This window comes from Macaca fascicularis, chromosome 10 (assembly GCF_037993035.2).
Source record: "Macaca fascicularis isolate 582-1 chromosome 10, T2T-MFA8v1.1".
Lineage (NCBI taxonomy): Eukaryota > Metazoa > Chordata > Mammalia > Primates > Cercopithecidae > Macaca > Macaca fascicularis.
Window position 1 is genome coordinate 100,981,493 of NC_088384.1, and position 25,836 is coordinate 101,007,328.

The 25,836-nt window shown below is 42.1% G+C and overlaps 2 protein-coding genes across 10 annotated transcripts in view; both read left to right on the forward strand.

Moving 5' to 3' along the window:
- The first annotated feature begins 517 nt into the window (after positions 1-517).
- YWHAB (tyrosine 3-monooxygenase/tryptophan 5-monooxygenase activation protein beta) lies at positions 518-23,489 on the forward strand. 3 transcript variants are annotated; one of them, XM_005569113.4, is made up of 7 exons: positions 518-690; positions 2,461-2,555; positions 16,487-16,789; positions 18,949-19,072; positions 19,910-20,073; positions 20,968-21,063; positions 21,346-23,489. In XM_005569113.4, exons 3-7 carry the CDS (start codon positions 16,490-16,492, stop codon positions 21,400-21,402), a joined length of 741 nt encoding a protein of 246 aa, XP_005569170.1. In that variant the 5' UTR covers positions 518-690; positions 2,461-2,555; positions 16,487-16,489; the 3' UTR covers positions 21,403-23,489. The 3 variants fall into 3 exon arrangements, with proteins under 3 accessions (XP_005569170.1, XP_005569169.1, XP_005569168.1); XM_005569112.4 differs by lacking the exon at positions 2,461-2,555 and having other exon boundaries at positions 518-1,129; XM_005569111.5 differs by lacking the exon at positions 2,461-2,555.
- PABPC1L (poly(A) binding protein cytoplasmic 1 like) overlaps positions 22,680-25,836 on the forward strand; it is a 31,789-nt gene continuing 28,632 nt past the window's right edge. For all 7 annotated transcript variants that reach the window (XR_012419432.1, XR_012419433.1, XR_010578695.1 and 4 more), the window contains exon 1: positions 22,680-25,273. Coding sequence is in view for 3 of the 7 variants with exons in the window: in XM_065523208.2 (XP_065379280.1) it covers positions 25,081-25,273 (193 nt within the window). In the remaining 4 variants the exon portion in view is untranslated. The remainder of the gene's footprint in view (positions 25,274-25,836) is intronic.

A 25,836-nucleotide genomic window follows, 5' to 3' on the forward strand; every position in this document is an offset into this window, starting at 1 on the left:
GGATTAAGGGAACATTGAGGGATGAGCAATTTCTGTTCTTCCCTACCTCCACTATTCCCAAAGCACACAGCAAGAGGACTGACATCGGCTTCCGACACCGTGAGGATTACTTTCTGGGTGGAGGGGGGACTGCTAAACCTCGAGTCTCCGTACCTGGCCCTGGCGCGTTTCCAGTCTGAGCAGAAAAGGAAACCCCCACCCAGACCTCACTCCTAGTCCTCCGGGTGCCTTTACAGCCCGTATCTTGACCACCCCCAGCTCCGCCCTCTCTCCTCCCACCTCCTTTTCCCGCTCCCCCGCCCCATTTCCTTCTTCTCCGCCCACCTCCTCCTGGGTCCCTCCCCCGGCCATGCGCCCTGCCCCGGCCGCGGCAACCCTGCCCTTCGTTCTTCTTCCTCCTCCCTTCCGTCAGCGCCCCTCCCGTGGGGCCGCGGCAACCCCGTGCCTCGCTTGCCCAATGAGAACACGGCGTGGGGCGGGGCGCGGCCAGGACCGGAGCGGAAGTGGTGACCGGAGCGGAAGTGGAGCTGCCGCCACCGCCGCCGCCGATTCCGGAGCCGGGGTAGTCGCCGCCGCTGCAGCCACTGCAGGCACCGCTTCCGCTGCCTGAGGAGTGGACTTGGGAAGGAAGAGGTCATCTCGCTTGGAGCTTCGCTCGGAAGGGTCTTTGTTCCCTGCAGCCCTCCCACGGTGAGTGCGGCGCGGGGTCCGACCGGGGCCCCCGGGGGCCCAAATTCGAAGCCCCTCTTTGGCAGCTGCGACGACGGCGGCCCAGCGGGTGGGCCCCGGGGGATAGCGGTGCGCTGCCTCTTCCGCTTCGCGCGGCCGCCGGCGGCGAGGCCAGGCCTCGCAGCGGCCCCTCCCTGTTTCCGGGGCCGGGCCCTTTACCTCTTGGAGAGGCCCGGGCCTCCCTCGCCGCCTAAGGTCCTGCCGGCCGGGCGGGGTGCAACTCTGTGCTGCACCGTGAGGGACAGCGGAGCCGAGGGTCCCGGACTCTCCCTCACTATCTGATTCGGTCCCTCACGCGACCCCTCCCTGCGTCTTGGTCGGCAAGAACCGTCCTCTTCAGCCCAGTCACCTCTGCTCCGTGCTTTCCGGTTTCCAGAAATTAAAATTTAATCAAACGCGGGTGAGTTTTCTAGCCCCAGTCCCCCTGTTTGACTCCTCCTGGATGAGTAAGGGGTTTAACCTTGGGAGACAGCAGTGGGGGAACCCCCTCCCATTTTGCAGTAAAACCATTTCATCATCCTTAACTGGTTATGGAGCCTGGCAGGACCCAAGATTCCCTAGGAAGGGAATTGGGTTTGAATCAAGGAAATGTGTTTGTTGGAGCCGGTTACTGAGTCAGGCCGGATCCCCAGGAAAAAATATCGGGATGAGAATCGGAATATTTTCCCACAGTATTTACCGTCATTTAATGCCAAATTCTTTTGTGTCTTTACCCCAAATTCCCCCTATTGTGTGTTAGCACGTTTTTCGGTCTGAAATTTGCCCGGTGGCTTCCTGGTCGGGGGGTGGGGAGCGGAGGGAAGAAGAGGTGGGAAGGTGAGTGCATCTTTGCCGCAAATGGAGAACTCCCATATAATGAGGTTTCCAGAGGTGGCAGCCTTGGTAAGCAATTTGCCAACCTTTCTGTGAAATGCATGTCTCTTGTCGTTGCCTTCATTGCATTTCTCTTTGGTAAGGCTAGATAGCATCAGGTCCTGATTTTGCTTACCCTGTGTGGGAGATGGAATTTGGCAAGATGATGCTATGAACATAAAATCAGCCTGCCACGGAAGCCAAAACAGAAAGGTGAAGCACTTATAAGAATATGAAAATTGTCTGCATTTCTCATTCTGTCAGTTCATATGAAGCCAGACACAGATGCAGTTTATGGAGCTGGACCCTGCAGCTTTTGCATTTTCATGTTGGAAATTTATATAAGTATTTGTTCTTGGTGAATTTCTTCTTGACTGCTTCCATGGTACCCTATTTCTTACTTAGGGATATCTCATTTGTTTGAGCCCTCATTTTTCTTGGATTCCTGTCCTTGGCAACACGAAGTGTATGAGTGTACAACCTGTCAATCTTATTGGACCTGAGTTAGAAATTTAAGTGTGGCTTTCAAAATGGAAGGCAAATAATCCTGTAGCAACTGCAGAATTATTTTCCTAGCCTGCCCCTCCAATGAGATAAGAAACCATTCACCTATCTTGCAGATGAAGTCTTTATGAGAAATGAGGTGATTTGGCCTAGACTCTACACCTAGTTTTTTTCAAATTGAATATCCTCATTCATCAGTAGCAAATATGGATTGCCAGCCCCTGGAGTATGACTCCTACCCTATAATCTTTTGTACATTTCCCGTCTTGCAGTGCTTGCTATATTGAAGCCATTTTAGAATTGGAGCACTATAGATCAGGGAGGCAGCCTGTATAAAACCAGGCTGAGCAAATTCCCACGATGCTGGTTCTCTAGGCAGAGTCTCCAGAGATTTGGGCCTCTACAAAAAGTGCATTTTGCCCATTTGGCTGTGGATAGAGAAGCAGGAAGAGCACTGGACTTGGAGTCAGGTAAATTTGGTTGAAATCTTGCCTGCAATATTTTCTAGCTTTCTGAATCTTCAGCATGTTAGTCTATGGTTCTTAGTTTTCTTATCTCCAGGGTTATCATTAAGCCTTTTTTATAAACTGTAAATTGTTAAATAGAAGCTTTTGGTTTTTTAATTAGAGTTCACTATTAATGGCTTTTTCTCTCCAGTTAACATCTGATGACACTAAACCCTGCTTTGTACACAAGTTGCTTTCAAAAAATGGTATATTATTATGGGACTTTATTTTGCATGTAGGCAAATCTAGTCTTTCTGAATCATTTTCTCATCTATATAGCGCAAATGGTAATGCAGCTTTGGATAATTTTTGTTGTGACAAGCTCAATGAAAATAAGCATCTGGGATATAGTTGGGGTTCAATAGATGTTTAACCATCTGCATGAATATACACGTGTATAGATTAGACATAGCATATGTGCTATTCATGGACATCTATATAGAATCCATCCATTTGTGATTTATCTGATGAGGTGGTATCAATTAGTCTATAATAATAATTACCACTTACAGTACTTACTGTGTGCTAAGCTTTCTTTTAAGCACTTTAAGCATATTAGCTCAGTCTTCATAACAACCAATGAAAGGTAAGACTATTAGCCCCATTTTACAGATGAGGAAACTAAGGCACTGAGAAGAATAATTTTCCCGAGGTCTCACACACAGCACAAGGTAAGTGCCAGAACCAGGAATGAAACCAGATGATCTGGTTGTAAGGAATGATATTATAGATTTCTACGTGTGGTAGAGACAGCACATGTATATGTTTTGTGTGAACACCATTTAGTCCTTAATTTTTCTTCACACCAATCCTAATAAACGTTTGAATGGGAATACTAGCTATTTTTGAAGATAGATACAGGACGATTTATTGTGGAGCATATACCCATTCTGGCCTGTAGGGATGATATTGTTAGCATGCATCAGGAAGCAAGCTTGTGAACAATCCAGTTTTTCTAGTACTTGCTTCATACTAGGGAGAAAGTCATCAGTTACTTTGGCATAGAATGTTAGGTTCTTCATCTAAGAGAATTTGATTATGACCATTAATTTTTGTTTATCATACTACTTTATCAGTAGATGTTCAGATTTTTCTTATTTTTGTTGGCAAGGAGGAAATGAGGAAATATATCTACGTAAATAGAGAAAAACTTCTAAATTAAAACATCCTGTTGTGCTACCTGCTCTTTCAGTGCCAACAAACTGAGTTTTCCTTTAAATGCTGGTACCTTAGAGAATGAACTAAAATTTCCTTGTAAAGGTACTTTTAAGTTCCTTGTTTCTACATTTTTCTAGGGAAAGATGACAATTCACTAGTTTAAGGGGCAAGAAATTATGGTTATATAATAGCAACCTTTAAGCTTTAGAATCCTTTTGATCTCTATGTGAATATGATCTTAGAAGTCATCTGTATGTCACGATGGAGAAACTAACGAGCTGGATTCTGAGGGAATTTTTCTGAGGGGAATACTTGAGGAAACAGACTAAAAGTGCTTTCTGTGTCATGATATGTGTGCTGAAGGCCAATCATATTACTGCTTTCTCTACTAAAAGATTTTCTAATAGAGGTATGGTTATATGTATCTAATACTCATAATGAGATGTAAATGATCAATGGCCTCAAGTCATTCCTAGCAGATTGTAGGTTAGTTGACTTCTTTTTTTTTTTTAATTCTGGCCAGTTCTTTATTATCTAAGTTTTTCTCTTACTGGTTATTTTATTGTTTTCCCTAAGAGAACCAACAGGAAGTTATTTCCAAATGGCCTTGATCAGGACAAGAAGATTGAAGGCTACAATAAAGTAGATATGAGTCCTATTATTATTATTTGCCCTCAGCTAAGAGCTTTCCTTTAAAATTTGACATTTTGATGAGTCTTTGGCATGTTTTATGCTGTTTTTAACTCCTTGATTTTGTTTTTGTTTTTAAAGGTAGATATGTTAGCTTAATAGGCCAGTTTTAAAATTTCACTTTTACAACTTTGTATAGTTCTTTTAAAAATTGGCAATTCCCTTTTCCTTAAATGAGTTTTGGAGATCATAATTAATCTTTAGGATATAGGGTTACATAAAGGCAAGAACATTAATTTTAAAATTAATGTTGGTTTAGATCCCAGACCTGCCATATATAGCTGTGTGACCCTGAATGAGTTAACTCTTTGCGTCTGTAAAAGGGGACGATGTCACCTGCCTCATAGGATACTTAGGATCAAATGCGTTTCTAGGAATCCCTGAGTGCTTTGCAGGCCATAAATGATGGATGGATATTTTTATTATTTACTAAACGAGTTAGCTGGTTTGGGTTTTTGTATAGTGAACTTTTTATATAGCGAACTGATTGGACTTCTGAATGGAGGAGATGAACAGAAAGTAATCCAAAGGCTTGTTGAAAGTCAGTTTGAATTGGCTGGGCTCAGTGGCTCATGCCTGTAATCCCAGCACTTTGGGAGGCCGAGGCAGGCGGATCACGAGGTCAGGAGATCAAGACCATCCTGGCTAACAAAAAATTAGCCGGGCCTGTTGGCAGGCGCCTGTAGTCCCAGCTACTTGGGAGGCCGAGGCAGGGGAATGGTGTGAACCTGGGAGATGAAGCTTGCAGTGAGCCGAGATCGCGCCACTGCCCTCCAGCCTGGGAAACAGAGCGAGACTCCATCTCAGGAAAAAAAAAAAGTCAGTTTGAATCTATAAATACAATGATTGGTAGCTGAAAAGTATTAGTCAAAATGTATATTGTTGCCTCCTGATTTAGAGCTGGCTGGCTGTTTTCAAAAAGTAATCTAAGACTATAAAAACAGTCTATATTTTAAAGGTCAGATGTGCACTACCTTCCTCTGTCCACATAGGAGATAATTGCTTTTTCACTTTTTAAGAATGCATCAGGTGATCAAGTAGTCACTCAGTGTGCTAGGCCTTGTGCTCCACATTGGGGGTCCAAAGATACAAGTCTGGATTCCTACCTTAAGCTCACAATCCAGTGTGGGAACCAGCAGAGACACTTGCATTGCAGTAAACTGTGATAAGGGCCATTTTAGAAATAGGCATAGGGAAATTGTTGTGTGCCTTTCTTTTAAAAGTCTTTCAGAAGCAGAGTACGTGTAAAATAAATGAGGTACATGGTAAGTTTCCCTTCACTGGCTGACCATTTGTTTTTAAGTTTTGTGTGGAATGTACTGTGGTTGCCATTTATTCGAGTGCTTAATGTTTAGCATCATAAACAGGTTTACTCCTTACAGGAACCCTAGTGAGAAGATTTGCCTATCTTTTTTTTTGCAGAGTCTCGCTCTGTTGCCCAGGCTGGAGTGCAGTGGCATGATCTCAGCTCACTGCAGCCTCTGTCTTCAGGCTGCCTCAGTCTCCCAAGTAGCTGGGATTACAGGCGCCCACCACTATACCCAGCTAATTTTTTAATATTTTTAGTGAGACGGGGTTTCACCATGTTGGCCAGGCTGATCTTGAACTCCTGACCTCAAGTGATTGCCCTCCTCGGCCTCCTAAAGTGCTAGGATTACAGGCATGAGCCACCACGCCCAGCCAAGATTTGCCTGTATTATGGATGAGAAAACAGATTCACAGAGGTCACATAGCCTATGGACTTGGTGTGCGGTACTGGTAACTCAGACTGATTGGCTTCGATATGTCAGTGGGCCCCAAACTGTAGAAATCTATTCATAAGGTCAACCAATTGGACTGTCTTTATGGATCAGAATTAACATAGTGTCTTTTGGTTTGATTACTTAAAGTCAAGAAGTCAATTTATTGTCATATCTACCATTAAGTCACATGTGTAACCTTGCGCCTGTTACTTAACACCCTCAGTAAGTTTAATCATGGCTAATTGGACATAATTAGCAGTGAAATTCAACAACTGATATGAAAGAGGGGAAGGGATTTTGAAATAATAGAAATGCAGTTTCTCTCCAAATTCAGTGTTCACTGGACATAGTGCTAAGGACTTTGTATTACAGATATGCTGTGTTTTGTTTCCTAACAAAGAACCTGCAAATGTTTGAATGGAATTAAATTTATTACAGGACTCTAAATTTTATGTGTAGAATGGCACACAGACATTTTTATAGTGGGTGTTTTTTAGTGAGTAGTTTTCTCTGAGAGCCAGGAGTGCTTAACTTTTTCTGGGTAACACCCACTAACCACCTGGTCCCACTGACTTTCTCAGTCCCTCCTGCAGTAGCTTGGCATCTGATTTTTCTTCAGCAGAGTGACTCCAGAACTAAAACTTCTACTTTGCAGTGCTGTGGATGCTCTATCTAGAATGGTACATCTGTGAATGCTGTTCAGAATATGTGATCAGTTCCTTACCCCATTGAAACATTTGAGCCTAGATTTTTCAGATTTTCCTGTCAGTTTTCTTCCTTGTTCTCATTTCTTTATCTGCTTTGGCCTTTGATTTTTATTTCATCTAGAAAAACATACATGCACTTTATTAATAACATCTCTTTTTAAGTCATGACCTAGCTACCTTTAAACGTCTTTCCTCTAGTTCTGTCTGGTTGCTTTTCTAAGGAGAGGCATTGTAACCCTTAAACATGTGCTGTTTTTTTTTTTAATTGATGCATAATAGATATACACGTGCTCTTTTCTTGTGTTTCTACCACTAGAGTTTAAGCTCGCTGAGGGGAGGACTACACTGCTTTCTTTTAAATTCCTCTCAGTAATCCAAAGAGTTCTTAGAAATTTGGTAGTTTTTCATTTTGTAGTTATTTCAGCACACATTGGATTATATGTGTTACATTTTTGTGAGGTAGCTTAAGAATAAAGAATAAGAATGGCTATGAGCCTTTATTCTAACCAACACTATATGGGCATTTTATGTTCATTATCTTATTTGATAGCTATTAATGTCTCCTTTAAACACTGAGAAAACAGATTCAGATAAGTTACAATGTGGAAATGTAGAAAAATCACCTACTTTCTCTTTAGAAGCTCAGATGTGTATGTAAGGCTTGCTAGAAGCAGACCCCACCATATATTTTGTATGTATAGAGCTTGGGTAATTCCTGGCATATAATAATGGAGTCCTCATTTGAAATTTCCAGCAAATTATTAAACTCAAAGCTTATTATTTTAGAATTGAGCATGTTCACTTTTAAAGGCTACAGCTGTCATTTTCAACTCTATCTTTGCAGTGCCTTTATTAAAAAAAATGGATTAGCAATAGGTAGTCTTCTTTTTCTTTTCTTTTTTGATTCTTATCCTAGGATATCTGCTCTAGCCACTGGGAAATAACTTCTCAGTATTTTGACCCTGACTAGAAAGATATCCCTTGGGGAAGGAATTGAGATAGAGGGGCTAGGCTGTTTCCTAGATCCTCTATTTTCAGCATTTATTATCTGATTTAGGATTTTCTTCAAAGAAAGAGTACCTTTAGAATTATGTTTCATAGCTGTTTATCTGCACTCTTGATTTCTCTTTTTAAACAGAAAAACACTTTTTTTCTTAAAAAAATAAATAGTACCAAAATTTTTAAAAAGTAATACATACTTGAAGAAAATTCAGAAAGATAAGAAAATGAGGATATAATAATGTTATTACCCAGAGAGACAGCCAGTGTTAACCATTTGGTGTTAACCTTTCTTTTTGGGTTTGTTTGCTGTTGAGGGGATATTTTACAGAAATAAAATATTATTGTGCAACTTCCTCCCCCCAGCCTCCATTGCTCTTAAATAAGTCTTTTTATGACATTAAAGCTCTTCTTTTGATGGCCACGTAATCTTGTACCATCTATCTCTCCCCCCACCCACCTTTTTTTTGAGGTGGAGTTTCACTCTTGTCACCCAGGCTGGAGTGCAGTGACGCAATCTTGGCTCACTGCAACCTCCACCTCCCGGGTTCAAGTGATTCTCCTGCCTCAGCCTCCCGAGTAGCTGGGATTACAGTACTGCATCACCCCGGCCAATTTTTTTGTATTTTTAGTAGAGATGGGGTTTCACCACGTTGGCCAGGCTGGTCTGAAACTCCTGACTTCAGGTGATCTGCCTGCCTTGGCCTCCCAAAGTGCTGGGATTACATGTGTGAGCCAGTGCACCTGGCCAGTCTCCTTATTTTTTAAACCATTCCCATATTGTTGGATATTTAGATTTGCTTCCATTTTTTCACTAAGCAATCTCTGCGTTTATCAACAAATGCTTCCCAGTCCTGACTTCCTGCATCCAGTGGCTTGGAACAGATTGACAGCCATCATCATCATGTAGGTGTGCTGGAGAGCTCCTGTTCTCAAGCATGTCAGTCTCTTCCTGAAATGTGCCCAGCACAAGGAAAATCTCTTGACTTACTGCAGGGTTGGGCCCTTTGTGGCCTCTAATGAGTTTGCCTGCCCCAGTATCTTGACGCTTCTGTAGTGGTGCCAGGCCTGATGATGAGACCATAGTCTTTCAAAAACTTTTTAGGAGACAAAGAGTATCTTGCTGACTTTTTTTTTTTTTTTTAGTGGGAACCTCATTCAGAGTCTTGGAACAACAGTAGGTCTTGATTAAAAACCATCATGGCATATCACTGGAAAATTTAATTAGAAACTAACGGATAAACTTCAGCTACAGTTAACATGTGTGTTCATTTTAACATAACATACTATCTATACAAGATTAATTTAGATTTTTGCTTTTACTTCTCACAAAATTATATATTTGAAAAGAAAATTCAAGCTTATGGTTTTGTGGACTACTACAGTGTAATAGTTGTGGAGAAGAATAATAATACTTCAGTTTGATTTTGCACTATGCATTTTTCAAGGAAAATTTCCACATTTAGTATTCTTTAATTCCCTGCCCCTCATCTTCACAGCAACTCTCCTGAGGTAGATGCCATCTTTATTTTATGGATTGGAATGAGATTTAACATGCTTACATGGCTGTATAGTGGCATATTGCACTGTGTCACACAGTCCTGCTGCCTTCTGACTGTACTACATATAGGTACTCTGTGTTCCTTGTGCTCTCCCAATAATGATTTGTAGAAAAACTTGATATTCATTTGCATATGAGTTTTGTGCTTAGTACAGTTGTAATCATTAAATGTGAAACAAATATGAAGCTTTCCTTTGAGGGCACACAAGTGAAGCTGTAAATGTTACAGTACTCATCTGTATCATAGAATGACATAAAGAAGCCCTAGACCGTGTAATAGGCTATAAGCATATTCGGAGTCATAGGCAAGGTAAGGGCAGTCAGGGAAGGGTTTGTAGCCCTAGATGAATGGATGCAGTTTGGATAGGCAAGCAGTAAATAGGAGAGCACGCTAGATGACAAAAACAGTTTCAGACATGTTTGAGCATGGTGTTTATAGAGCATGTGGTGCTGGCTAGCCTGAGAGAAAGGTACATGTTGGAGAATAGTGGATGAGAAAGCCAAACAAGTAAAGAGGAGACAATTTATCAGGAATTTGAAAGCCAGGTAGAGCTTAAGTTTGATGGAGTAGCCCAAAGGGTGTCGTTGAAAGTTACTGGGTAAGGACAAAGGCAAGACTAGAGGTAATTTAGGAAGAGTAATTTTTTGTTTGTTTTGAAACAGCGTCTCTGTCACCCAGGCTGGAGTGCAGTGGTGCAATCATGGCTCACTGCATCCCTGGCCTCCTAGCCTCAAGCGATCCTCCCATCTCAGCCTCCCAAGTAGCTGGGACCATAGGCATGAGCCACAACACCTGGCTAATACTTAATTTTTTATGGAGACAAGGTCCTACTATGTTGGCTGGTTTTGAACTCCTGGTCTCAAGTGATGCTCCATCTTTGGCCTCTTAAAGCACTGGGATTATAGATGTGATCCGCCATGCCTAACTGGAAGAGTAATTTTGGAATTACTCTTTGAATTTCAGAGGGCACAGAAATCCAAGGAACTAAGTACAAATGTAATGAAGATTTAATATGCTTGTGAGGCTAATAGGTGCTTTGAATTATTTGAGAAAAGGGAGAACTCTCCAACTCTGCAGTTTGATGCTTACATTTCAGGATCAGTTAGTTCATTCAGCAGATACTTATTCCTATCCATTATGTACAGGATGCTGTGGGAGATATGCCTAAAGGAGCTTATGGTGTAGGAAGGGAAATAGGAGATACTATGTAAGTAATTTTAGTACTGAAGAAACGTGATAAGACATTGACAGATATCAGCGAAATGCTTTGTGAGAATATATTCATCTTAGAGCAATGCTGTCCAGTAGAAATAGAATGTAAGCCACATGTAATTTAAATTTTTCTGGTAGCTGCATTTAAAAATTTTTTTAAAGTGAAATTAATTCTGTTTTTACTTAACCCATTATGAACAAAATATGATTTCAATGTGTGGTACTAGCCACATTTTAAGTGAATAGGCACATGTGTGTGGCTTAAGCAGCTTAAGAAAGGCTTCATGGAAGGGATGGTATCTGAGCCACACTGTGAAGAATCTTGTATGCAGAGTAAATTTGGGAAAAGCCATTCCGGTTAGAGGGAGTGGCTTGGTGAGCAAAGATAGAAAAACATACTTTGTATGTAAGAAAACCATTTTGGCAGAAACACATATGATGTGGAAGGCATGATGTGGGGGTCTGGAAGATAGACTGACAAGCTTTCACTGATAGGGGAGGAAATCTGACTCTGCTTTTGGCATCAGGGAACTTTAAAGAATTTTGAGCAGGAAGTGACTTGATCAGAGTTATAGGAAAATGGGTCTTATAGCAAAGGCATGGAGGGGACTGTAGGTAATTGAGTGATTGAAAGCAGTGCCACTAGGGCAAGATTTTGGATGGGAGATTTATTGTAGACATAGAAATAGGAACAATTTCGTTTCTCCTTTGTTTGCTGCCTTCCTCCAAACTGCTGGGTGTTGTGTAACCCATTTCCTGTTGAAATTGGTCTAGTTGCTTCAAAATCCATGTTATATAAGTCAAAAGTTACGTAAGCAGTAGCCATCAGGACATTTAGCTATGGATTTTGTTTGTTGTAAGTTGTTTCTGTATGTGTATAATTAAAAACATTTGAAACAGATAAATGGATACAGATTTTTAAAAGGTGTGCATTCAGTCTTATCTTGCCATGATGGTTCTCAATCTCTTAAGAAATCTTGCAATACTCTCAGAGAAGCATAAAACAGCTGACCCCAAACAGAAAAGGGTACATTTTATTTTAGGAAATAGGGAAGGCATCTTTGGGAGGTCGCATTTGAATAGTCCAGATTCTTTGGAGTAGTATGATTTAACTTTTAATGCTTGAGAAGGAGAGAAGTAAAAGGGGGGTAGCTTAATTTCGGGACCTAGTTGAGCTGAAGAGGTTGATGGCATTATTTAGCAATAGCAATCCTTTATTACTCCATTATGATACCACATGGGATGGCTTAACTGTGAATTGGCTTTTGGCCAGTACTTTATGATTTGGAGTCATCCATAGGTAGAGTTTCACAGGTACTGTTTTATGAACTTTGAAGTGGGCCTCTAAGTGACTTCTAACTTCGAATTACTCTACAGACTGGAATTTTTCTTTTTTTTTTTTTTTTTTTTTGAGACGGAGTCTTGCTCTGTCGCCTAGGCTGGAGTGCAGTGGCTGGATCTCGGCTCACTGCAAGCTCCGCCTCCCGGGTTCACGCCATTCTCCTGCCTCAGCCTCCCGAGTAGCTGGGACTACAGGCGCCCGCCACCTAGCCCAGCTAGTTTTTTGTATTTTTTAGTAGAGACGGGGTTTCACCGTGTTAGTCAGGATGGTCTCGATCTCCTGACCTCGTGATCCGCCCATCTCGGCCTCCCAAAGTGCTGGGATTACAGGCTTGAGCCACCGCGCCCGGCCCAAGACTGGAAATTTTCTAAAGGTTGTTGGGTCATTGAAAGTTGGCTTCTCTCTGGTGTACCTGGCACTTTCAGGAACCATGAAGTAGGGTTATTTAATGATGAAGATATTTATTATCCTGCTCTCAAAGACCTTATGGTGAAGAAAGTTAGACGTATTGAGACAGTGGTTATCCTTTGGTATCCGGGGGGTGTTGGTTCCAGTACACCCGGGGATACCAAAATCTGAAGATCCTTGTTTATTTTGTGTTTTTTTCCGTCTTTATTTGCCACCACGGTTGGTTGAATCTATGTATCTGGAACCTGCAGATACAGAGGGCCGACTATATAATTTTAAGGTGATAGAGTATTTTTGATGTCCTTGTATTAGAGTAGAACAGGTTGTCTTGTGGTAACCAACAGCTCCAGCATCTCAATGTTTTAACCCAACAGAAGTTTCTTTTGTTTTCACCCTGCATGTCCAATGCAGGTCTGCAGGAGGCTTGCACTATATGGTCACCCAGGGACTCAGACTGACAAAAACTCTGCAGTTGCATGACTGTACCACTTAGAATACATGGCCTTCTCAATGGCTGCTGTAAGGGAAGAGAGCCTGGGGAGCCACATGTAGGATATTCACAGTGTTAGCCTGGAAGTAGCATCATTTCTACTTATCTTTCATTGGACAGAACTACCACATGGCCTCTTCTAACTGCTGTGGGGGTTCTGGGAAATAGAAGGGAACAAATGGAATGTTTCTTGAGGGTTACTCTCTTTGCCTTAGCTTCATTCTAGTGTTGTGAGTGAAGATGTCAGATGGATCAAAGTGAGACTTGCCTCGCTGAGTGTAAGCTTACAATTAGTGAGCCTTATGTAAGACACAGCTCTGCATGTGATTTAGATAATAGTAGGAAGAAAAATCATAGTTAGGAACTGGAGAATTAATTCTTTCTGAATCACCTAGATTTTGAGTGTATCTTATTGTGCTCCCTTAAAACATTTTTAGGTGATAGGGCCCTGTGTGTAGAATTTCTCTCTTGAAAATACAGAAATGACTTTTGAGGCAAAACCATTTTGTGAGTGGAGGTCATACTTTCTTGGATTTTTTTTTTTTTTTTTTGAGATGGAATCTGGCTCTGTTGCCCAGACTGGAGTGCAATGGCACAATCTTTGCTCACTGCAACCTCTATCTCCTGGGTTCAAGCGATTCTCTTGCCTCAGCCTCCCCAGTAGCTGGGACTATAGGCACGTGCCACCACTCCTGGCTAATTTTTTGTATTTTTAGTAGCAATGGGGTTTCACCTTGTTAGCCAGGATGGTCTTGATCTTCTGACGTTGTGATTCGCCTGCCTCGGCCTCCCAAAGTGCTGGGATTACAGGCATGAGCCCCTGCACCTGGCCGAAAATGATTAATTTTAAAATAGCACAGGCCAGGCACGGTGGCTCACACCTGTAATCCCAGCACTTTGGGAGGCTGAGGCGAGCAGATCACCTGAGGTCAGGAGTTCAAGACCAGCCTGAGCAACATAGTGAAAGCCCGTCTCTACTAAAAATACAAAATCAGCCGAGTGTGGTGGCGCATGCCTATAGTCCCAGCTACTCGGGTGGCTGAGGAGAATCGCTTGAACCCAGGAGGCGGAGGTTGCAGTGAACCGAGATCGCATCACTGCATGCACTCCAGTCTGGGTGACAGAGTGAGATTCTGTCTCCAAACAAATAATCATTTTCAGAGCCTTAAATTATGATACCATGTACATAGTAATGAAAGAATTTGTTTTAAAAATACTGACATTGGCTAGGCACGGTTGGTCACACCTGTAAGTCCCAGCACTTTGGGAGGCCAAGGCGGGCAGATCACCTGAGGTGTTAGGTATTCAAGACCAGCCTGGCCAAAATGGCGAAAACCCGTCTCTACTTAAAATACAAAAGTTAGCTGTGCACGGTGGAAAGTACCTGTAATCCCAGCTACCCAGGAGGCTAAGGCAGGAGAATCGCTTGAACCCTGGAGGTAGAGGTTGCAGTGAACTGAGATCGCGCCACTGCACTACAGCCTGGGTGACAGAGTGAGACTCTGTCTCAAAAAAACAAACAAATAAAACACACAAAAAAACCTGACATTACTACTACTGTCTAAAGTAGTATTTCATGTTTTTATACTTCAAGATATTAGCGTATTTTTATACTGTGTGGCACAGATTGATATATCGATATTTAAACCAACAGTACGTAAAATTAACTCTTCTTGTTTAGTAAATAACTTTTCAATTATTTTATCCAAAAATTACGTATTAAAATTACCGACCGCACTCTGTAAATGGTGATTATTGTGATTATTGCAGTGGGGAATTGACTGTGGTGAGTTGATAAGAGGTATTCACTGGTTGGTGTATGGATTTGATAAATTGATAAACTGAAGTCACTGGGATTTTTGTCTATTTCAGAAAAACTTTAAATGAACTCAGTTATGGTTCAGATGAATTCAGTTATGGTTTCAAGTTCTGTTGCTCTACATCTTGTTATATACCGCTTTCTCTTGCAGCCTATACCATATACAAAATTAGTGCCTGATATTTTTATATAATGCTTTATATTTTTCAAGGTGCCTTCACATGTATCAGGTCTTTTGTTCCTCATAACAGGCCCACTAAAAGAGTTGGTAGTGTTATTATTTTTTTTTTTTAGAGACAGGGGTCTCACTTGGTTGACCAGGCTGGAGTGTAGTGGCACAATCACGGCTCACTGCATCCTGGAATTCTGGGCTCAAGTGATCCTCCCACCTCAGCCTCCTGATTAGCTGGGACTACAGGTGTACACCACCACACCCAGCTAATTTTTTCTTCTTTTGTAGAGATGAGGTCTTACTATGTTAGAGACTAATTTGCCAGGATAATCTTGAACTCCTGGGATCCCAGGCTTGAGTCACCACATCCAGCCCTGGGTAGTGTTCTCATTGCCCGGTAAAGAAACTGAAGCTCTCAGGTTAAGTGATTTAACCAAGGTCATGCCACTTGTAAGTAAGTAGCAGAGCTAGTGCTAGAGCCCAAGTCTGACTGCCCTTAGTTTATGTTCTTCCTGTGTGTCCTAGTAACAAAGTTAGCAGATTACAGAAGATATGATAATAATCTTTCCCATCTTTCAGGTATCTACTGCTTGATGGGTGCAGCCAGATAGATCATTTAAAATCATATCTTTTGCTTCAGGATTGGTTGAAGCAGTCTTCATACTTACTTTTTCCTGTACTATGGGAAAAACAGGGTTAGTCAAAACCAGAGTTCCTTACAGGACAGTGAAGAGAGGACTTACTGTATTACAGGATATAGTTGGATTAAGGTCATTAAAACAGACAAACCAGACAATTACTGAGAGAAGTCAAGGACATATATATAGTAAGCATAAACTTTTTTTTTGTTTGTTTGTTTTGAGACTCACTCCATTGCCCAGGCTGGAGTCCAGTGGCGTGATGTTGGCCCACTGCAACCTCTGCGTTCTGGTTTCAAGCGATCCTCCTGCCTCAATCTCCCAAGTAGCTGGGATTACAAGTGGCTGCCACCCCGCCTGGCTAATTTTTGTATTTTTGGTAGAGATGGGGTTTCACTGTGTTGGTCAGGCTGTCTCAAACTCCTGAGCTCGTGATCTGCCTGCCTTGGCCTCCCAAAGTGCTGGGATTACAGGCGTGAGCCACCGCACCTGGCTAGTAAGCATAAACTTCTAAAGAAATAGTTATTAAGCAGTCTCTATGTGCCAGGCAGGTGAATTAGGCTAATGGAAGAAAACAAAAGCTCTAGAGGCAGATAGATGTGAGCTGGAGTTCTGGCTCTCTACCGTCTATTTGCATGTTGCTCTGGGCATATCACTTGCCTTCCCTGACCCTCCATTTCTTCACCCATAAGAAAGGGAAAGGAGTTGTTACGAACATACCTACTCTGTGGGACTTTTGGGAAGATTACTTGACCAAAATAATATAAACGCCTTAGCAAAGTACTTAACCCTAGAAGTGTTTAATACATGATCAGTATTGTTGATGGCATTTGGAACGAGATGTTTCACATTCAGTATGCTGCTATCCAGATGGGTTGGAAGAAGATTCACACACATGTTTCCTGGGCCACGAAGCCTGACATTTGCTCTTTCTTTTTCTCTTGCTCTTGTTCTAGGGAATGACAATGGATAAAAGTGAGCTGGTACAGAAAGCCAAACTCGCTGAGCAGGCTGAGCGCTATGATGATATGGCTGCAGCCATGAAGGCAGTCACAGAACAGGGGCATGAACTCTCCAATGAAGAGAGAAATCTGCTCTCTGTTGCCTACAAGAATGTGGTAGGCGCCCGCCGCTCTTCCTGGCGTGTCATCTCCAGCATTGAGCAGAAAACAGAGCGGAATGAGAAGAAGCAGCAGATGGGCAAAGAGTACCGTGAGAAGATAGAGGCAGAACTGCAGGACATCTGCAATGACGTTCTGGTAAGTGGCCAGTGCTTCTGTTTTGAACAGTGGTTTCTAAATAGTATTAATTTAATGTATAAATGCAGACTCTCAAAACAGCTTATGAGAGAGAGGTGTCTGAATATACTGGAAAGCTGCCAGTGATTTACAACTAATTTTTAAGCATATAATATAATTTTTGTCACGTATTGCCTGATCAGAGGTTGTACATCACTTCTGAGATGTTTTCCTCTCTTATAAAAAAGACCTGTGAAAAACAGTGACATTTATTCAGCATCCCTCCATCTTATAAAATTGAGGCCAGATAGACAGGATTTTAATAGATACAGCCACAGATAGGCTATTGTGTATATTAGAGTAGTGATGTCATCACCAGTAGGGGAAGGAGATGAAAAAGCTGAGCTGCCTTTCAGCCTCTCCCCAGTCATGCCTTCACACTGTAAACACTGTCCTGCTTTGGTCTGAAAGTTAGGCGCATCCATCAAGTTTGGCATGCATTCCAGAGCCAAATTCAGAGTGTTTGGGGCATTCTCCTCTCCTCCTCTCCTGTATTTTACATAAGCCTTAGTCAGATGATTGATTCCCTCTGGCCACCACTTGGTATTGAATGGGAAGGGTACGTACTCTAAAACAAATCATAATCATAATGCCTTTCCCCCACATCCTGAGCCCATTGGGAACTTTCTTTTTCTTCCAGGTGAAATCAGGTAAAAATGAACAGTGAGGGCTGCTTTGATGGGAAAAGGAATTCACACTTGGGGACCTACCTCCTTCCCTGCTGGCTCCCTTTCCTAGTTACTGCCCATGACTCCTTTTGAAAACCAGTACAAAGCGTGTCAGCCATCAGGCAGCACCCCTTATCCCTAACCCATTAGGAGTTACACACTGTCTGTCTACAAAGAATATTAAAACAACTACCGCCCCCTGCATCTTCTCACTTTGGTTGATTAAATCCCCTTATAACTAGCTTTGCATTGAGCTTCTCTTTTTATTAGACTCATGGCATAAGAGTGTCATGACTAAATTTGTTGCCTGTTGGTAATTTGGGGGTTTGTTAATGGTGCACTAATTCCTGAATGTTAGGTACATCTGGTATTCAGATGAAGTGTGTCATGCATTCCAAGGGCAAGAAAGTTCCATAATTCATGAAATGTAGACCAACTTTTAAGAGCATCTGAAAGAATGTGAAGAAGAGCTTGGTACTTACTGCCTCTTAACCAGTTTTTCAGGATGCCACATTCTAAAACAACTCTTCGAAAATATTGCTCTGTATACGAAGCTTGGACTCCTTCAGAACTACTTTTGTTGTAAGCATAAATGTTTAAAGGAATTTATTATTAATAGTATTAGCTACTCTTTGAGTGCTTACTACGTGCCAGGCAACGTGTTAAGCGCTTTATGTATGTCAACTTCCTTATCATTATAATTGCCGTAGAAGATGGCTATACCCTAGAAGATGACCCTTCGTATAGCCGAGGAAACTGAGGCTCAAGGTGATTAGGTAATTTGTCCAGAGTCATACAGATACAGATAATAAGTGGCAGAAGAGGGACTTCTACCCAGGTCAGATTGACTTTAAACTTAGTTCTTGGCAGTTTTGCTGTATTATCTTTTTCCTCCTAAGGAAAGATTTTTTTCCCCCTTTAATTATAGAAGTAATACCAGTTTATGGGTTTAAAAAGGGTGGGGAGAACAAGTCAGAAGAATATAAATAAGAAAGTAAAAATCACTTCTAATCTTACCACCCAGAGAACCATTATTAACATACTCCTTCCAGGCTTTTCCCTTGTGTATTTGTGAGCATGTACACATATGTATCTTAATGTTAAAATAGGATTCTTGTGGTATTTGTAATCTGCTTTTTTTCACTCATTTCTTTTGAGAGCCTTTCCATTATTGGTGTAGCTCTGCATCATTTTAAAGGCCTACAAAGCATTTCATTGTATGGCTATACTTTAATTATCCCCTATGGATGGTCAAAGTGATTTTTAAAAGAAGAATACAGGCATCTGCTGTTATGACCTGGGCTAAACAACATTTAGTAGCTTGGACGAAAATTGGTGTTTTTTTAATCTTCCAAAAAATTATTTAGAAGCAGTAGTGTGTATCTTGAATCTCAAACATAGTTTTAACATCTTGTGAATAATTCTAAATTCTTAATGTGGATCATTTTTTAGGAGCTGTTGGACAAATATCTTATTCCCAATGCTACACAACCAGAAAGTAAGGTGTTCTACTTGAAAATGAAAGGAGATTATTTTAGGTATCTTTCTGAAGTGGCATCTGGAGACAACAAACAAAGTAAGTAGTATCTTAAGAAATTTGACCAGTAATGGAGCCAGTCTTCGTTCACAGGGACTTTTAACAATTTTGCTTTGTCTGTTTGCCATAGACACCAATGTCACAGTACTAAGAATTTAAAAGACTACAGCATTGTGATGAACGGGGTCATGGGTGGGCAAATAAAAATTTATCTGACAGGGAAATATGGAGGGCATTAAAAATCTGGTGCGCAGTATATTTAAAAAGCTCTTTATCTTGAGTATTATTTGTTAGCTCTCTTTTTAGTGGTGAAACTTCTTATACTTGGTAGTATGAAACTGCCCTAGTGATGCATTGCTTTTATCACATGTATTACTGTGATGCTGATAATCTTAACCACACTTTATTAAGTGTCTACGTGCCAAGTACTTTCCAGTCTCACTTTCTCTTCACACAACCTTACGAGTTAGGTGGCAGGCTGCCCATTTTTCGGATAAACTGAGGTTTATGGAGGTTTTTACTTGCCCAAGCCACAGACCGATGGAGTAAGAGTTGGGAATTAAAGTTAAAGCCTGTGATCTTTGCACTGGAGCATATCGTTTTTCACATTCTGTATTGTTAAAGGTTATAACTGCATTTCTTAACTGCTTTAGTAGACTTTGCCATAATTATTTTCCCCCAAAGCATTTAATATACAACTTGGTTTAGAATAAATATCTAACAAATGTATAACTGAATGGCAGAGACACTGACACCTCATTTGCTAGGTCATTGCTGCTGCCCAATTTGGGATTAAGAAAATAATTTGATAGTTGGTCCAATGTGTGATACCTATGAAAGAACCGAGCCTTTAATATTTTCATCTTTATGTTACAGCCACTGTGTCGAACTCCCAGCAGGCTTACCAGGAAGCATTTGAAATTAGTAAGAAAGAAATGCAGCCTACACACCCAATTCGACTTGGTCTGGCACTTAATTTCTCAGTCTTTTACTATGAGATTCTAAACTCTCCTGAAAAGGCCTGCAGCCTGGCAAAAACGGTGAGAAAGACCCTTTGTGCTATCTAACCATAGCAAAACAGTGCTTGTGTTATTAACTTCTTTTTATTCCTGAACATACTCATTGTCTTGGACTTCTTTTGAAAGATTTTCTGGGGGTGGGAGTGTATCTTTTATGAGATAAATACAGATCTGTTACTTTTTAAATTCATTCTCAATACGTACTGCTGACTTTTGTTTGATTACTGTGTTTTGTGGGGTGGCTGTAGAAAGTTCCAGGTGAATGTAGTTAGTTGTTTCTTGCCAAGCTTTGGGCCTTGGTTATACATTGTCATTCTTGTACCAAGATTTGAGATTATAGTTGTATAAAAGAAATACACACCACATTCTTGTTGTGTGTTGGATTACCTTCCATATTATTCCGTTAGCCTTTTCTACGTTTTTTTTGTAGTCTCTCAACATGCACACACCTTTTTAAAAAAATTATTTGGGAAAGGTGCCTTAAAATTCATCACTTAAATCAGATTTAGTGATGGGAGTTTCACTGTATCCCTTGTATCCAGACCTTTTGAGTTCTAGTTTAAAACAAAAATTTTTTTAAAAATAATTTTAAATAGAAGATTGCTAGAAATGTCTTTGGTAATTAAAAAATACCATGAGTTTGCCCAGAATGACTGTGCTAGGTTTAGCAGTAATACTGCTTGCTTATTAGGTATAGCAAAGTTCTTATCTCGGAATTTCTGTCATTGTTGGTTGGTGCTTTGTAAACATACCTTATACTTTTGCTGGAAACAGCTAACAGACAGGGTAATAATAGCCTAGGTTCCTCCAAAGTACTGTACAAGAAGATAAATTATATTCACTTAGCAGAAAAAAAGTGGGTTAAACTAGCTCCAGAGAACTTGTGAATTCTTTGCTAAAGGCTCTTTGTTTTAGGCGTTTGATGAAGCAATTGCTGAATTGGATACACTGAATGAAGAGTCTTATAAAGACAGCACTCTGATCATGCAGTTACTTAGGGACAATCTCACTGTAAGTACTACTTCCACAGGGTTTATAGTCTCCGTCCTATTCACCTATTTATTAATCATTGACTATTATCTTCAAGAGGGGATTTGTGCCCTGTTAAATATACAGTTTTAAGTTGTTAAATTTGTTATAAATGACTGCTGAAGTTTTGACCTTTGCAGTCATCCCTGTCTGCAGTGACACAGGAATAATTTTCACCTGTTGAGATAAGATTATACATACTGGACCACCTACGTAGGCAACTTTTAGTAGCCCTGCTTTGATCATACTTTCTTTCTCTTGCAGCTGTGGACATCGGAAAACCAGGGAGACGAAGGAGATGCTGGGGAGGGAGAGAACTAATGTCTCTTGTGCTTTGTGATCTGTTCAGTGTCACTCTGTACCCTCCACATATATCCCTTGTGCGATAAAAACAAAAAAGAAAAAAAAAAAAGAATCGTACGTCGACTTTCGATTTTTCACAGCCTCAGCCTAGGAAAAATGGTTCACGGGAAAAACAGCTGGTATTTGTATCTAAAACTCAGATTGGTCACATAAATGCCACGGCATTCCGAAGTTTTGATTTTGATTAACATTGACAGGATTACTGTGTGTTTAATTTTTTAAAAACTGAACACTGTGATTATGGGGTTTTGTAATTTAGCAGAACTCTTACTGGTAGAAAAAATAGACCTGAATTATGTGTAACTTTTTGGAAAGTTTAATCTGATATCAAAATAATCATTGAAATACAATTCCATTGTAAAGTTGTACAGAAAGTTATAGAGATTATATTGTGATGCTGGAACTTGGAGTGAGACACACATCATTTGGCATTTGAGTTTAATGGTAATTCTCAGTAATGCTGCCGTTGTTCGGAGCTTTAAAGACACTTGATCTGTTTGGGCTGTTGCCACTTAAAAGTTCATTACCACAAATGTCCACAGTGTCTTCCTCTGAGGAAACTCGAATCCTGAAATGGAAATTCTTTGTGGCAGATAACTGGCTTATGACACCTTGAAAAGTTCAAGTGCTCATATAACACACCCGACTGAACCCCCTTTCCTACAGCAGTATGTTCACTATGTTACGAATTTGCAACTTGTGCTTCAATAATGGAATCTATTTTCATTGTTAACACTGAGCTAAAGAAAAAAAGCCGTGTGTTTTATGAATGACCTTATCTGTTTCCTGGATAATACCTTTAAGAATGATGTCCTGAGTCAGGCGTGGTGGTGCGTGCATCTAGTCCCAACTGTTTGGGAGGCTGAGGCAGGAGGATCACCTGAGCCCAGGAGTTTAAGGCTGCAGTGCCCTATGGTTGCACCTGTGAATTACTGCACTCCAGCCTGGGCAACATAGCGAGACCTCATCTCCAAAAACAAAAACAAAAACAAAAAAAGGAATGACGTTCTGTAGAGATTGCCTTTCACTTGAGGAGTACTCAGTTTTCAGGTTCTTCCTAGCTCGGGGCTTTTAAATTTTGAAATCTATACATTCATTCCCACCATCCTTTTTTGACTATTGACCTTGGTTTTCTCTTCTAAGTTTCTGTCCCTCTGCTTCCTTACTTTTTTTCTTTTTTGAATTCTATCTTTATCTGTCTTTTGTTCACTTTTTAATGCTATATATGGGCAGGGGTGAGAGACATTACTGAGCACCTTGGTGAGCAAGCCTGGCTTTAAAGAGTTGAGAAGAGCTTCTGGCACCAGAGCTCTGTCTTCCTCCAGTTCTCAACACGGTGTTGCTCTTCAGTCATACCAGGATCTGAATCAAAAAAGTATTTTTAAATATCCATGATTCCTCCCTGTATTGAGGCTGGCCCTGATCATGCTCTTTGTGCCTGTCACCAGGTCTCTCAAGTGCACTCATCCAGCTCAGCGCTCAGATGTGTTTAAGGAGACCCTATATTCAGGGAAGTTGCGTGGATACTGCAGTGGAGAGAATTGAGAATAGTCAGGCCTGTCAGTCTCACAGGATCACCCCTCTACCTTTAATATTCCACCTAGCTGTAGAGTCCATCTGTTTGTCCATCTGCTGAAATGAGAAAAGAAAAATTTATGCACTGATTTAAAACAAACCAAAAAAAGAGAAAAAAAAAACAACAAAAAAAAATCCCTCCTTTCTAGCTGAACAAAAATGTGCAGTTAATACTTGGCGCTTGAAAATGCAGTAGTGAATGTGGAACCAAGCCTGTCTGTATATCTGGTAGCTCTTTTCTTGCTTTGTTTTTCCTTACCAGTATTCTGCCTAATGTTTGCTTCTGTGATGGTTATATTGCCTAGCAAGCACACCCGTGGTTGTGAAAATAGTATAGCAAAAAAGAAAAATCCCTGGTTATTGATGTACTAGATTTGTGTATGTCTTTTAAACAGTTCTAGTTTCACCTTACACAGAATAATCAGGAAAAGTGTAAAAATTCAAAAGTGAAATAAAAATTTTATCAGTTAGTTGCCTGTGAATTGATGTGTCACCACCATCTGTGTTGCTACCAGACCTAGCTAACTATTCTGATCACACTTAACTCTCTTTTCTTTAAGAATAGGCAAACAGTTTTATTTCATTATTTAGGACCAGAAGTCAGGGTGTTGTACAGGGGAAGAAATTACCATTAATTAAACAGGCTCTTTCCACCCGTTACTTGGTATCTCTCTACCTTCCACACCAAACCATGCATGTATTAGGTCCTCTTTAGTGACTTCTAAGATTTCGTATGGACAGTTATTTTGCGTTGTATTCAAGCCCCCCATCCCTTCCCCATTTTTTAACCCTGAGATACAACCAAGCCAGTGAAATATGTAACCTATGGTTGCATAAGGCTTGGTCATCACCAAGCTGGCGTCTCACCTGTCCTCATACTGTATGGTGGCCTGCAGAGCTGGTTCCTCATGGGATTTGCCCCTTCTGGAAACATCCACACTACCACAAGGAGAGAAAAATATCAGGATAGAGAGGTCTTTTTTTAGCCCAAGATTAGAATTAGTGCTTCCTTGCCACTCTGAAGCTGGACAAGCCAGATGGGCACCTTCTGTCCCTAGTTTGGGAGCTGTTCCACCTGTTGAAGCCACACTCAACCAAAGGTTAGTGGGGGCCTACCTGCTTTGTTGGATCAGTGAGACCAGGAAAGTCCTATCAGGGGAAAAGTGAAGTATTGGTGTTCAATGGAGTAGTTGACTTGTTTTTAATGTCCCTATACCACAGATAGAGTGACGCTGCAAGCTCAGATTGACAGTCTTGCTGTTTAGGTCTTGCTCTGCTATTAGGTCCCAACTGTCTGCATTTAGGCTGAGCCACAAGTAACTCAGTGAACCTCCCTGGTATAATGGATGTGTAATGGCTTAGCAGAGGGACAGGGAATATCCCAGGAAGGGGTCTTGGTAATATGAGCCAGTACCAAGAAAGGCCTTAGTGGTCTCCAGTTCTCACCTCTCAAAGCCATTTCCGTCCTTGGTGAGAAACGGTGGGACTGGATCAGGGTCTTTGGAGGACGACATCTTCAATGGAGCAGGATAAAATTCTCTACACAAGCTTTGAAACAGTGGCCTGTTCGGAATTAACGCAAAAAGCGCGGTCTGGGTCTCCTTTCATTCTTGTCAGGAGGGAGTCATTCCCATTTTACAGAGAAGGGAAACGGGTTCAGAAAGACGATGACCTATTCCGGGGTTAGAACCCAATCCCTTGCGTCCTTTGCTCGGCCCAGTCCCGGCCCTTTTAAAACGGGAGGTTTTGAGAGCTCCATTCAAGTGCGCGCAGCCCTGCTCAAGTCCAGGTTGAAGGCTTTTCTCGCCTCCCAGGGCGGGGTCAGAGGTGTCCCCACCTGTAGCTTTTAGATCCCCAAGTGCTCGCAGGTGGGGTGCGGGCCCAAGAGGGATCCTGGGGAGGGGCGTCCGAGCACGCCCACGATTGGTGCGCAGGGACCCGGGGGCGGTAAAGGGAAGGGGCTGGCCCGCGCCCGGCAAGGAGGGCTCCCGCCCGCTTGAGCGCGGGGCCGCTGGGTGACCCGGCTCCTGCTTGCCCCGCAGCCCAGGCCCCCTGCCCACCATGAACGCCAGCGGCTCGGGCTACCCGCTCGCCTCGCTCTACGTGGGCGATCTGCACCCCGACGTGACCGAGGCCATGCTCTATGAGAAGTTCTCTCCCGCCGGCCCCATCCTGTCCATCCGCGTGTGCCGCGATGTGGCCACCCGGCGCTCGCTGGGCTACGCCTACATCAACTTCCAGCAGCCCGCGGACGGTGAGCCCCGGGAATGGGGCGGGAGGGGACGGACCGATGGACAGGCAGGCGGACAGACAGAAGCCGGAACTGGGCCGCTTGCGCTTTAATCTTACACTTTGCAGCCGGGGAAACTGAGGCTCAAAGATAACAAGGCGTTGGCAGAGGCCTGGCCCCTGAGACGGGAATTGGTAATTAGTGTGGCTTACTGCTATTCCTCTGCAGAGGAGAGAGATTAGGGCCGAGTGAAAACAGATACAGGCTTTGAGGGGTCAGGCGGACCAGAGATAGAAGCCCAGCAGCTGTGTGACTCTGGGCAAGTTACTCGACCATTCTGAGCTTCAGATGCCTGTCTGGAAATTGGGGGTCCTAGCCGCCTTATAGAGTGCTTGTGAGGATGACAGATTCAAAGCACCTGGTGAGGAAGATGCCCAAGGCGACACAGCTGGTGAGCGGGGAGGCAGGAGAGCCCAGCCTTGGGCTCAGGCCTTTCCCAGCGCTACGTGAGATCCGCACTGGGCGCCTCTACCAGCACGGGCTCTGAAAAACCGCTGCCTCCAGGCCGCAAGGCCGCTTTCTCAGAG

Coding starts and splice junctions, on each gene's coding strand:
- YWHAB (XM_005569112.4), top strand. CDS start 16,490: ATGACAATGGATAAAAGTGAGCTGGTACAGAAAGCCAAACTCGCTGAG. Junction 16,790..18,948: donor ACATCTGCAATGACGTTCTG/GTAAGTGGCCAG, acceptor ATCATTTTTTAG/GAGCTGTTGGACAAATATCT. Junction 21,064..21,345: donor TACTTAGGGACAATCTCACT/GTAAGTACTACT, acceptor TTTCTCTTGCAG/CTGTGGACATCGGAAAACCA.